The 13,211-nt window shown below is 60.0% G+C and overlaps 2 protein-coding genes across 7 annotated transcripts in view; one reads left to right on the top strand and one right to left on the bottom strand.

Moving 5' to 3' along the window:
- Positions 1-159: 159 nt before the first annotated feature.
- LOC131576055 (submandibular gland secretory Glx-rich protein CB-like) lies at positions 160-2,114 on the top strand. 3 transcript variants are annotated; one of them, XM_058832352.1, is made up of 4 exons: positions 160-448; positions 506-876; positions 1,293-1,315; positions 1,745-2,114. In XM_058832352.1, the coding sequence occupies exons 1-4, from the start codon at positions 160-162 to the stop codon at positions 2,112-2,114; spliced, it is 1,053 nt and encodes a 350-aa protein (XP_058688335.1). The 3 variants fall into 3 exon arrangements, with proteins under 3 accessions (XP_058688335.1, XP_058688334.1, XP_058688336.1); XM_058832353.1 differs by having other exon boundaries at positions 290-427; positions 484-876; XM_058832351.1 differs by having other exon boundaries at positions 160-876.
- A 604-nt stretch (positions 2,115-2,718) lies between these two features.
- The window catches only part of NRBP2 (nuclear receptor binding protein 2), a 34,336-nt gene continuing 23,843 nt past the window's right edge, over positions 2,719-13,211 (bottom strand). The window contains exons 11-18 of one of the 4 annotated variants that reach the window (XM_058832347.1): positions 13,041-13,173; positions 12,427-12,529; positions 12,276-12,326; positions 11,026-11,161; positions 10,798-10,851; positions 9,420-9,483; positions 4,055-4,110; positions 2,719-2,858 (exon numbers count right to left, since the gene is read on the bottom strand). In XM_058832347.1, coding sequence (XP_058688330.1) covers positions 2,790-2,858; positions 4,055-4,110; positions 9,420-9,483; positions 10,798-10,851; positions 11,026-11,161; positions 12,276-12,326; positions 12,427-12,529; positions 13,041-13,173 — 666 coding nt within the window. In that variant the 3' untranslated portion in view covers positions 2,719-2,789. Of the gene's footprint in view, positions 2,859-4,054; positions 4,170-8,048; positions 8,139-9,419; positions 9,484-10,797; positions 10,852-11,025; positions 11,162-12,275; positions 12,327-12,426; positions 12,530-13,040; positions 13,174-13,211 lie in introns of those variants that run through there. The other 3 variants (XM_058832348.1, XM_058832350.1, XM_058832349.1) reach the window with 3 other exon arrangements.

The raw sequence follows: 13,211 nt of genomic DNA, 5'->3' as shown, positions 1-13,211 counted from the left end.
AGGCCAGAGGCAGCTTCTTCCCACAGCACAGCAGCAGCAGCAGCAGCAGCAGCAGCAGCACAGCAGCGTGGTGCAGATCACCAGGACAGCACAGAGCTGGATCTCCCCAGTGCAGCCTGAGCAGCAGCAGCAGCAGCAGCAGCAGCAGCACAGAGCAGGATGCCAGAGCTGCATTCCCACAGCACAGCAGCAGCAGCAGCAGCACAGAACACCAGCACTGAGCAGCACAGAGCAGGATGCCAGAGGCAGATCTGCCAGCCCAGCAGGAGCAGCACCAGCACAGAGCAGGATGACAGAGCCAGTTTTCCCTGGCACACCAGAAGCAGCAGGAGCAGCAGCAGCACAGAACACCAGCAGGATGCCAGAGGCAGATTTCCCTGGCCCAGCAGGAGCAGCACCAGCACAGAACACCAGCAGGATGCCAGAGGCAGATCTGCCAGCCCAGCAGCAGCAGCAGCACAGAACACCAGCAGGATGCCAGAGGCAGATTTCCCTGGCCCAGCAGGAGCAGCACTGGCTCGGAGCAGTGGCATGGAACAGCAGCAATGGTGCAGATCACCAGGACAGCACCAGAACCGGATTCCCCCAGCAGAGTCTGAGCAGGAGGAGCAGCACCAGCACAGCAGGAGCAGCACCAGCACAGCAGGAGCAGCACCAGCACAGCAGCAGCAGCACCAGCACAGCAGCAGCAGCACCAGCACAGCAGGAACAGCACCAGCACAGCAGGAGCAGCACCAGCACAGCAGGAGCAGCACCAGCACGGCAGGAACAGCACCAGCACAGCAGGAGCAGCACCAGCACAGAGCAGGATGCCAGAGGGGTTTTCCCTGGCACAGCAGGAGCAGCACAGCACAGAGCACTGGCACAGCACAGAGCGCTGGCACAGCACAGAGCAGGATGCCAGAGGGGTTTTCCCTGGCACAGCACAGAGCAGGATGCCAGAGGGGTTTTCCCTGGCACAGCACAGAGCAGGATGCCAGAGGGGTTTTCCCTGGCACAGCACAGAGCAGGATGCCAGAGGGGTTTTCCCTGGCACAGCACAGAGCAGGATGCCAGAGGGGTTTTCCCTGGCACAGTAGGAGCAGCACCAGCACAGAGAACAGGCACGGAACACCGGCGTGGTGCAGATCACCAGCACAGAGCCAGAGCTGAATTCCCCCAGCACAGCAGGAGCAGCACTGGCACAGCACAGAGCAGGATGCCAAAGGCAGTTTTCCCTGGCACAGCAAGAGCAGCACAGAGCAGGATGTCAGAGCCAGTTTTCCCTAGCACAGTGGAGCAGCAGGAGCAGCACTGGCACAGCACAGAGCAGGATGTCAGAGCCAGTTTCCCCTGGCACAGCACACAGCAGGATGCCAAAGGCAGTTTTCCCTGGCACAGTGGAGCAGCACCAGCACAGCACAGAGCAGGATGTCAGAGCCAGTTTTCCCTGGCACAGCACAGAGCAGGATATCAGAGCCAGTTTTCCCTGGCACAGTGAGAGCAGCACCAGCACAGCACAGAGCAGGATATCAGAGCCAGTTTTCCCTGGCACAGCACAGAGCAGGATGTCAGAGCCAGTTTTCCCTGGCACAGCACAGAGCAGGATGTCAGAGCCAGTTTTCCCTGGCACAGCACAGAGCAGGATGTCAGAGCCAGTTTTCCCTGGCACAGCACAGAGCAGGATGTCAGAGCCAGTTTTCCCTGGCACAGTGAGAGCAGCACAGAGCAGGATGTCAGAGCCAGTTTTCCCTGGCACAGTGAGAGCAGCACAGAGCAGGATGCCAGAGCCAGTTTTCCCTGGCACAGTGGAGCAGCAGGAGCAGCACTGGCACAGCACACAGCAGGATGTCAGAGCCAGTTTTCCCTGGCACAGCACAGAGCAGGATATCAGAGCCAGTTTCCCCTGGCACAGTGAGAGCAGCCCCGCACGGCTCTTGGACAGAGACAATTCCTGTTTGCACTTTTCTCCACCTCAACGAAGTGTCCCTGGCAAAGGGCAGCACTGGGCTGGTGCTGGTGGCAATTCTCCCATCTCCAGGCTGGGGACTGATTCCAGTCAGCGCAGGAGGAATGGGAGGAAGAGGCACCAGGGCTTTCTCTTGAAGATGCTGAGAGATTTTGGAAGGCTGTAGGAGGAACTGGGAAATGAGAAGGATTCTGTGGAGCATCAATGAGATTCCTGCTGATCCATGTGTGGATCCAGGTGGTGGGTCATGATTTCTGGGATTTCTTCTCAAGACATATCATGTCCAGCTCACACAGTCCCGGCTCATCGTGAGGATTTTGAGCACAGGCAGCACAGTGGAGACCTTAAACCTGGAGAAATTCAGGATGGAGAGTGGAATGTGGCAGATGGGAAGCTACACCGGGGCTCTCCAAGCCTGCTCCTCCCCTCCCCTCCCCTCAGCAAGGACCATTCCAGATGGCAAAGAGGAAAAAAGAGCTTTGGGACCCGCAGCGAGAAAAGCCGATTGTTCCCAGAGGGAAAGGGATCCTGTTGGGGTTCCTGCAGCAGCTCCACAAACCCCACGGGGAAGGGGCTGCTGGGGGTTGCTGCCCACTCCCCCACACCTCCCACTGGCAGCAGGGACCAGAACCCGAGTCCCAAGGTCCCGGGATGCAATTCCTGGTGTTTGCAGAGTCCTCCATCAGCTGTTGCCTTCCCAGAGCACGGATTGGGCAAATCCCCGTGGGCCCAAGGCCCGGCCAGGTGAGTCCTGCTGCAGTTTGGTGGCTCAGGAGCCCTTTGGGATCCTCCAGTCCGGCACCTCGATCCCCTGGGAACGGGGGCTGCGCTGGGTCCTGGCTCACAGGGCTTGGGAGCGGTGCTTGTGGAAGGCGCTCTCCAGGAACGTGGCCAGCTTTTCACAGTCATCCTGAAATCCAGACATGCCCACAGCTCCCTTTGACAGCTGTCCCAGGCACCTCCAGCCTCCCTCAGTCCCAATCCTGAGCCCTTCCTGTGCTGGCCTGCCCCAGTCCTGCTGCAGGACTTGGAGGGGCTGGAGCGTGTCCAGGGCAGGGAATGGAGCTGGGGAAGGGACTGGAGCCCCAGGAGAGGCTGAGGGAGCTGGGAAGGGGCTGGAGAATTCCTGAGGGAGCTGGGAAGGGACTGGAGAATTCCTGAGGGAGCTGGGAAGGGGCTGGAGAATTGCTGAGGGAGCTGGGGAAGGGGCTGGAGAATTCCTGAGGGAGCTGGGAAGGGGCTGGAGAATTCCTGAGGGAGCTGGGAAGGGGCTGGAGAATTCCTGAGGGAGCTGGGAAGGGGCTGGAGAATTGCTGAGGGAGCTGGGAAGGGTCTGGAGAATTGCTGAGGGAGCTGGGAAGGGGCTGGAGAATTCCTGAGGGAGCTGGGAAGGGGCTGGAGAATTCCTGAGGGAGCTGGGAAGGGGCTGGAGAATTCCTGAGGGAGCTGGGAAGGGGCTGGAGAATTCCTGAGGGAGCTGGGAAGGGGCTGGAGAATTCCTGAGGGAGCTGGGAAGGGGCTGGAGAATTCCTGAGGGAGCTGGGAAGGGGCTCAGGCTGGAGCAAAGGAGGCTCAGGGGGAATTTCTGGCTCTGCACAAGTCCCTGGCAGGAGGGGACAGCCGGGGGGTTCGGGCTCTGCTCCCAGGAACAGGGACAGGAGGAGAGGGAACGGCCTCAGGCTGGGCCAGGGCAGGTTTAGGAGGGAGATTTGGAAAATTCCTCCTGGAAAGGGCTGCCCAGCCCTGGCCCAGCTGCCCTGGCAGTGGTGGAGTCCTCATCCCTGGAAGAGCTCAATAAACATGTGGATGTGGCACCTGGGGATGTCACAGGGTGACCTCCCACGTTTGGTCACAGGCTGGGCTCAATAAGGTCTTTTCCCAAATTAATTATTCTGTGATTCCTTAAGTAAGGAACCAGCCTCCTTCCCTGGCTGCTCCCCTGGTTCTCCCACTCAGAATTATTTAAGGTGCAGTTAATTAACGTGTGCCACGAGGGGCAGCTCCCCTCGGAACAGCTCCTGCAGCAGAGTCCAGAGGGATCAGAGATCCACGCCCTGCCCGTGAGGAGCTCCAGGGGCTCCAGATTCAGCCACAGCAGGGACTCACCTCGTGGATGAATCCATAATGCACCAGCTCCGTGGCCAAATCCTTGGAGTTATCAGCTGCAGAGACAAGGAGCAGGAGAACATGAACATGGACACAGCTCAGGGAGCTCCTGTACCTGGGAGAGTGGGGAAAACGGGGCAGGGAGGTGGAACAAGGTTCCCAAAGCTCCCAGAACACAGCTCTGGACACTGTGTCACTTGGAAAGGCTTTGTTTGGTGTTGTAATGCAGTTAGGAAAAATGGTGTGAGCCAAAGAATGTACCCCCAAAAATGTAGAATTGTAATTTCTTCCCTTTTCTTCTTCTCCCAGTTCCCCTTATTGGTTGTGTAAATTCCTCCACCCCTTTCCCCTGTCCTGAAAAAGGGGTGCTCATCAATACCTCCTCCTCTTTCCCTCCTGCAACTTCACCCCAAAGCATTCCAAGAAATAAAACTGTCACTGCCATCTCAGCAAAGGGGAAGAGCCTCGTTTTTAGGGTCTCCTTTGGAAGCTCTTCCACCTCCCCAGCCTCCCTGGCTGCTGGGGGGTAACAGGGGCAGGGGACAAAGTAATAACAGCAGCTTGGCTCAGCAGGGAACGCCCCAGGACAGTGCCTGAGGCAGAGCCCACGAGGGGCTGGGGAAGGAGCAGCTCCCAGGAACCATTCCCAGCTTTCTGAGGGAATCTTGGCTGTGAGAGAGCCCTGGGGCTCTGCCTGTGTGGCCTCCAGGGGCTCTGCCTGTGTGGCCTCCAGGGGCTCCTGATAGTCTGGGAAGGAGCTGGAGCTGCACCTTTCCCAGGCCCCTCCGAGGAGGATCCACCCAGAGGATCCTCTGGAAAAGTGCTGGGAATGAGGCTGGAGCTCCACTGGGACCACAGGGAGTGCCCAGTGTGGGTCCTGCTGGGAATGCAGCTCTGGAATGAGCACTGGATCACTGCTGGATCACGGGTGGATCCCTGCTGGATCACTGCTGGGTCACTGCTGGATCCCTGCTGGATCCCTGCTGGATCCCTGCTGGATCCCTGCTGGATCACTGCTGGATCCCTCCTGGATCACTGCTGGATCCCTGCTGGGTCACTGCTGGGTCACTGCTGGATCCCTGCTGGATCCCTGCTGGGTCACTGCTGGATCCCTGCTGGATCACTGCTGGATCACTGCTGGATCCCTCCTGGATCACTGCTGGATCCCTGCTGGATCCCTGCTGGGTCACTGCTGGATCCCTGCTGGGTCACTGCTGGGTCACTGCTGGGTCACTGCTGGATCACTGCTGGATCCCTGCTGGATCACTCACTGCTGGATCCCTGCTGGATCCCTGCTGGATCCCTGCTGGATCACTGCTGGATCACTGCTGGATCCCTGCTGGATCACTGCTGGGTCACTGCTGGATCCCTGCTGGGTCACTGCTGGATCCCTGCTGGATCACTGCTGGATCCCTGCTGGATCACTGCTGGATCCCTGCTGGATCCCTGCTGGATCCCTGCTGGATCCCTGCTGGGTCACTGCTGGATCCCTGCTGGATCACTGCTGGATCCCTGCTGGATCCCTGCTGGATCCCTGCTGGATCACTGCTGGATCACTCACTGCTGGATCACTGCTGGGTCACTGCTGGATCCCTGCTGGATCCCTGCTGGATCACTGCTGGATCCCTGCTGGATCCCTGCTGGGTCACTGCTGGATCCCTGCTGGATCACTGCTGGATCCCTGCTGGATCCCTGCTGGATCCCTGCTGGATCACTGCTGGATCCCTGCTGGGTCACTCACTGCTGGATCCCTGCTGGGTCACTGCTGGATCCCTGCTGGATCCCTGCTGGATCCCTGCTGGATCACTGCTGGGTCACTGCTGGGTCACTGCGGGATCACTGCTGGATCCCTGCTGGATCCCTGCTGGATGGATCACTGCTGGGTCACTGCTGCATCCCTGCTGGATCACTGCTGGATCCCTGCTGGATCCCTGCTGGATCCCTGCTGGGTCACTGCTGGATCCCTGCTGGATCCCTGATGGATCCCTGATGGATCCCTGCTGGATCCCTGCTGGGTCACTGCTGGATCCCCTGCTGGGTCACTGCTGGGTCACTGCTGGTCACTGCTGGATCACTGCTGATCCTGCTGGATCACTCCCTGCTGGATCCCTGCTGGATCCCTGCTGGGTCCCTGCTGGATCACTGCTGGATCCCTGCTGGATCACTCACTGCTGGATCCCTGCTGGATCCCTGCTGGATCCCTGCTGGATCACTGCTGGATCACTGCTGGGTCACTGCTGGATCCCTGCTGGATCCCTGCTGGATCACTGCTGGATCCCTGCTGGATCCCTCCCTGCTGGATCACTGCTCGATCACTGCTGGATCACTGCTGGGTCACTGCTGGATCACTGCTGGTCACTGCTGGGTCACTGCTGGATCACTGCTGGATCACTGCTGGGTCACTGCTGGGTCACTGCTGGGTCACTGCTGGATCCCTGCTGGGTCACTGCTTGGATCCCTGCTGGATCCCTGCTGGATCCCTGCTGGATCCCTGCTGGGTCACTGCTGGATCACTCACTGCTGGATCCCTGCTGGATCCCTGCTGGATCACTCACTGCTGGATCCCTGCTGGATCACTGCTGGATCACTGCTGGATCCCTGCTGGATCACTGCTGGTCACTGCTGGATCACTGCTGGATGGATCACTGCTGGATCACTGCTGGGTCACTGCTGGATCCCTGCTGGATCCCTGCTGGATCCCTGCTGGGTCACTGCTGGGTCACTGCTGGATCACTGCTGGGTCACTGCTGGATCCCTGCTGGGTCACTGCTGGGTCACTGCTGGATCCCTGCTGGATCCCTGCTGGATCACTGCTGGGTCACTGCTGGGTCACTGCGGATCACTGCTGGATCCCTGCTGGATCCCTGCTGGATGGATCACTGCTGGGTCACTGCTGCATCCCTGCTGGATCACTGCTGGATCCCTGCTGGATCCCTGCTGGATCCCTGCTGGGTCACTGCTGGATGTCCCTGCTGGGTCACTGCTGGATCCCTGCTGGGTCACTGCTGGATCCCTGCTGGATCACTGCTGGATCACTGCTGGATCCCTCCTGGATCACTGCTGGATCCCTGCTGGATCCCTGCTGGGTCACTGCTGGATCCTGCTGGGTCACTGCTGGGTCACTGCTGGGTCACTGCTGGATCACTGCTGGATCCCTGCTGGATCACTCCCTGCTGGATCCCTGCTGGATCACTGCTGGATCCCTGCTGGGTCACTGCTGGATCCCTGCTGATCACTCCCTGCTGGATCACTGCTCGATCACTGCTGGATCACTGCTGGGTCACTGCTGGATCACTGCTGGGTCACTGCTGGGTCACTGCTGGATCCACTGCTGGATCACTGCTGGGTCACTGCTGGGTCACTGCTGGGTCACTGCTGGATCCCTGCTGGGTCACTGCTGGATCCCTGCTGGATCCCTGCTGGATCACTCACTGCTGGATCCTGCTGGATCACTGCTGGATCACTGCTGGATCCCTGCTGGATCACTGCTGGGTCACTGCTGGATCACTGCTGATGGATCACTGCTGGATCACTGCTGGATCACTGCTGGGTCACTGCTGGATCCCTGCTGGATCCCTGCTGGATCCCTGCTGGATCACTGCTGGATCACTGCTGGATCCCTGCTGGGTCACTGCTGGATCCTGCTGGATCCCTGCTGGATCACTGCTGGATCACTGCTGATCACTGCTGGATCCCTGATGGATCCCTGATGGATCCCTGATGGATCACTCACTGCTGGATCCCTGCTGGATCACTGCTGGATCCCTGCTGGATCCCTGCTGGATCACTGCTGGATCCCTGCTGGATCCCTGCTGGATCACTGCTGGGTCACTGCTGGATCCCTGCTGGATCCCTGCTGGATCACTGCTGGGTCACTGCTGGATCACTGCTGGATCCCTGCTGGATCCCTGCTGGATCCCTGCTGGATCCCTGATGGATCACTCACTGCTGGATCCCTGCTGGATCCCTGCTGGATCACTCACTGCTGGATCCCTGCTGGGTCACTGCTGGATCACTGCTGGGTCACTGCTGGATCCCTGCTGGGTCACTGCTGGGTCACTGCTGGGTCACTGCTGGATCCCTGCTGGATCCCTCACTGCTGGGTCCCTGCTGGATCCCTGCTGGATCACTCACTGCTGGATCCCTGCTGGATCACTGCTGGATCCCTGCTGGATCCCTGCTGGATCACTGCTGGATCCCTGCTGGATCCCTGCTGGATCCCTGCTGGATCACTCACTGCTGGATCCCTGCTGGATCCCTGCTGGGTCACTGCTGGATCCCTGCTGGATCCCTGCTGGGTCACTGCTGGATCCCTGCTGGGTCACTGCTGGATCCCTGCTGGGTCACTGCTGGATCCCTGCTGATCCCTGCTGGGTCACTGCTGGATCCCTGCTGGATCACTGCTGGATCACTGCTGGATCCCTGCTGGGTCACTGCTGGATCACTGCGGGATCACTGCGGGATCCCTGCTGGATCCCTGCTGGATCCCTGCTGGGTCACTGCTGGATCACTGCTGGATCACTGCGGGATCACTGCGGGATCCCTGCTGGGTCACTGCTGGATCCCAACTGCACCTTATGGGCAGCGTGGGGGAAACCAGCACAGGGACCAGCTGGGCAAGGGCTGGGACAAACAGGGAAAAGGAGAAAGAATGGGAAAAGGGAAAAGGAAAAAAAATGGGAAAAGGGAAAAGGAAAAAGAATGGGAAAAGGAGAAAGAATGGGAAAAGGAGAAAGGAGAAAGAATGGGAAAAGGGAAAAGGAGAAAGAATGGGAAAAGGGAAAAGAATGGGAAAAGGAAAATGGAAAAAGAAAAAAGGGAAAAGAATGGGAAAAGGAAAAAGGAAGAAGAATAGGAAAAGGGAAAAGGGAAGGGAAGAGGGAAGGTGCGGGAAGGGAAGGTGCGGGAAGGTGCGGGAAGGGAAGGTGCGGGAAGGGAAGGTGCGGGAAGGTGCGGGAAGGAAAGGAAAGGAAAGGAAAGGAAAGGAAAGGAAAGGAAAGGAAAGGAAAGGAAAGGAAAGGAAAGGAAAGGAAAGGAAAGGAAAGGAAAGGAAAGGAAAGGAAAGGAAAGGAAAGGAAAGGAAAGGAAAGGAAAGGAAAGGAAAGGAAAGGAAAGGAAAGGAAAGGAAAGGAAAGGAAAGGAAAGGAAAGGAAAGGAAAGGAAAGGAAAGGAAAGGAAAGGAAAGGAAAGGAGGAGGAAAGGAATGGAAAAAGGAAAAAAGAGGAGAGGAAAAGAAGGAAAGGGAAAGGGAAAGGTAGGGGAGCTGGCTGGGAAGCTGGCACATTCTGTGTCCAACAGAGCCTCATCCCGACAGGGCCACGGGATTCCCCAGCATCCCCACCCAGCATTCCCTGTGGGAACGTACTGGGCAGCAGGTCATAGCTGAGCTGGCGGTGCAGTTTGTCCTCCAGGATGAGCAGGAGCGTGAGCTGTGGAGACAGGAGAGAGTCTGCTCATCCCAACCCCTCCAAAGGTGCTGGGGAACTGCTGGGCAGGGATGGGGGAGCTCTGGGGAACTGCTGGGCAGGGATGGGGGAACTCTGGGGCAGGGATGGGATGGGGGAGCTCTGGGGCAGGAATGGGGGAGCTCTGGGGCAGGGATGGGCAGGGATGGGGCAGGTCTGGGGCTCTGCAGGAATGGGGGAGCTCTGGGGCAGTGCTGGGATAGAGGAGCTCTGGGGCAGGAATGGGATAGGGGAGCTCTGGGGCAGTGCTGGGATAGAGGAGCTCTGGGGCAGGAATGGGGGAGCTCTGGGGCAGGAATGGGGGAGCTCTGGGGAACTGCTGGGATAGGGGAGCTCTGGGGAACTGCTGGGCAGGGATGGGGGAGCTCTGGGGCAGGGATAGGGGAGCTCTGGGGCTCTGCTGGGATAGGGGAGCTCTGGGGCAGGGATGGGGGAGCTCTGGGGCAGGGATGGGATAGGGGAGCTCTGGGGCAGGGATAGGGGAGCTCTGGGGCAGGGATGGGATGGGGGAGCTCTGGGGCAGGAATGGGGGAGCTCTGGGGCACGAATGGGGGAGCTCTGGGGCTCTGCTGGGATAGAGGAGCTCTGGGGCTCTGCTGGGATAGGGGAGCTCTGGGGCTCTGCTGGGATAGGGGAGCTCTGGGGCAGGGATGGGGGAGCTCTGGGGCACTGCTGGGCAGGGATGGGGGAGCTCTGGGGCAGGAATGGGGGAGCTCTGGGGCACGAATGGGGGAGCTCTGGGGCTCTGCTGGGATAGGGGAGCTCTGGGGCAGGAATGGGGGAGCTCTGGGGCAGGGATGGGGGAGCTCTGGGGCAGGAATGGGGGAGCTCTGGGGCAGGGATAGGGGAGCTCTGGGGCAGGGATGGGATAGGGGAGCTCTGGGGCACTGCTGGGATAGGGGAGCTCTGGGGCTCTGCTGGTTCCCTGGAGCAATTCCAGGTCCCTGTAAGTTCTGGGCCAGAAAAAACAGGAGTCCAGAAGTGTCTGGAAACACCAGGGACATCACTCCAGGTGTGTGTCCCACAGGCCAGGGGAATTTGTGACTTTTTGGGAATTCTCTCACTGTACAGGACAGGAGTGAGTTCTTTGGGTACCATGGAAACTGGCTGAGGCCTTTCCCAGTCTGACTTCCCGGTACCATTTCCTGTTCTGATACCCCAGGCAGATTTCCCTTGGCCATTTTCCTGTCAGATTTCCTGCTGTGATTTCCCAATCCCATTTCCTAATCCCATTTCCCAGTGGGTGTGCAGGGAGCAGCTCAGGATCCAGGTACTCACGTGCCACTGGCTCTTGTCCTCGTTCAGCTCCATGTTGCACTGCATCTGCACCACCTGGAAAAGCCCAACTCAGGATCAGCCTGGACACGGCCCCTCCGGCCCTGGGGCTCTGGAATTCCTCCTGAATTCCGTGATTCCTCTCCCAGCTCTCACCTGGGCCAGCAGGAGAGGTGTCCCTGCAGCAGGGATGAGACTGCAGGAGCTGTCCCCACCTGGAGCTGGCCTTACCTTCCTGGTCTCCACATCAAAGGGCTCTGGCGTGGGGGTCTTGGCTTTCTGAGGATCCTCCTGGGGCTGGGAGAGGGCGCGGGGGAGAGCGTGGGGTCTGGAGACAGCGAAGTTCATCAGGGGGTAAATCCCATTCCTGGCACAGACACGGAGCGAGGACAAAGAGCTGAGTCCAGCCCCTGGGCCAGGCAGAGCCAGCAGGAGCAGGGATGGGCTCCAAGCACAGCTGGGGACAGCTGGGGACAGCTGGGGACACCTGGGGACAGCTGGGGACAGCTGGGGACAGCACCAAGCACAGCTGGGGACAGCTCTGAACACAGCTGGGGACAGCTCTGAGCACAGCTGGGGACAGCTGGGGACAGCTCTGAGCACAGCTAGGGACAGCTGGGGACAGCTCTGAGCACAGCTGGGGACAGCTCTGAGCACAGCTGGGGACAGCACCGAGCACAGCTGGGGACAGCTGGGGACAGCTGGGGACAGCACCGAGCACAGCTGGGGACAGCTCTGAGCACAGCTGGGGACAGCTGGGGACAGCTGGGGACAGCTCTGAGCACAGCTGGGGACAGCTCTGAGCACAGCTGGGGACAGCTGGGGACAGCTCTGAGCACAGCTGGGGACAGCACCGAGCACAGCTGGGGACAGCTGGGGACAGCTCTGAGCACAGCTGGGGACAGCTCTGAGCACAGCTGGGGACAGCTGGGGACAGCACCGAGCACAGCTGGGGACAGCTCTGAGCACAGCTGGGGACAGCACCGAGCACAGCTGGGGACAGCTCTGAGCACAGCTGGGGACAGCTGGGGACAGCTCTGAGCACAGCTGGGGACAGCTGGGGACAGCTCTGAGCACAGCTGGGGACAGCTGGGGACAGCTGGGGACAGCACTGAGCACAGCTGGGGACAGCTCTGAGCACAGCTGGGGACAGCACCGAGCACAGCTGGGGACAGCTCTGAGCACAGCTGGGGACAGCTGGGGACAGCTGGGGACAGCTCCGAGCACAGCTGGGGACAGCTCTGAGCACAGCTGGGGACAGCTGGGGACAGCTGGGGACAGCACCGAGCACAGCTGGGGACAGCTGGGGACAACACCGAGCACAGCTGGGGACAGCTCTGAGCACAGCTGGGGACAGCTCTGAGCACAGCTGGGGACAGCTGGGGACAGCTCCGAGCACAGCTGGGGACAGCACTGAGCACAGCTGGGGACAGCACCGACACTCCCGGGGAGCCCAGGCAGAGCTGGGAGCTCCAACACACCTCACATCCTCCAGGAACTTGTCGAGCTCAAGGAAGGAAACCTCCGAGTACCTGGGCAGGGAACAGGGCAGGAGGGTTCAGGGAGTGAAGGGCTCCTTCCCACAGCACTGGGATCTCCAGGCTGGATCCTGTGGAATCTCCCCCTCCTCACCTCCACTGCGCCCCGGGCCGGCCCTCCCTGCGGATCTCGGCCATCACCATGTTCAGGTCCAGCTCCTTGATCTTCTCCTCCACCACGTTCTCTGGCATCAGATCTGGGGCAGAGGCACAGGGGGTGTGTGGGTCCTGCAGCCCCTGCTCCAGGGAGGGGCTGGGAGTCCCTGCCTCCCTCCCCAGGCTCTGCAGCTGGAATCACGGAATGTTTTGTGTGGGAGGGACCTTAAATCCCATCCAGGGACACCTTCCCCCATCCCAGGTTGCTCCAAGCCCCATCCAATGTGGCCTGGAACACTGCCAGGGATGGGGCAGCCACAGCTTCTCTGGGCCCCCTGTGCCAGGGCCACACCACCCTCACAGCCAGGAATTCCTTCCCCAAATCCCTCTAACCCTGTCCTGTGGCAGGGGGAAACCATTCCCCCTTGCCTTGTCACTGCATCCCTGGTGCAAAGACCTCTGCAGCTCCTCTGGAGCCCCTTCAGGCACTGCAAGGGGCTCTAAGGTCTGCTTGGACCCTTCTCTGCTCCAGGGTGAGCATTCCCAGCTCTCCCAGCCTGGCTCCTCGGGAGAAGGATGAGTTTGGGGGTCTGGGTGGCCCCAGGCACTCACACTGGTGGTTGATGAAGCAATGGGCTGCCAGCAGCTTCAGGGAATGCACCTCGAAGAGCACCCGGTGGAAGAGGAGGTTGTTGGCGGTCGGGCGCTTGTCCGGGTTCAGGGTCAGGCAGGACAGGATGAACTCCTGAGATCAGAGCAGGAGCTGGAGCAGAGCAGGACATT

The sequence above is a fragment of the Poecile atricapillus genome, chromosome 2 (genome assembly GCF_030490865.1).
Source record: "Poecile atricapillus isolate bPoeAtr1 chromosome 2, bPoeAtr1.hap1, whole genome shotgun sequence".
NCBI lineage: Eukaryota > Metazoa > Chordata > Aves > Passeriformes > Paridae > Poecile > Poecile atricapillus.
The sequence above is the reverse complement of the archived record's forward strand: the minus strand, read 5'-3'. Positions and strand labels throughout refer to the sequence as shown.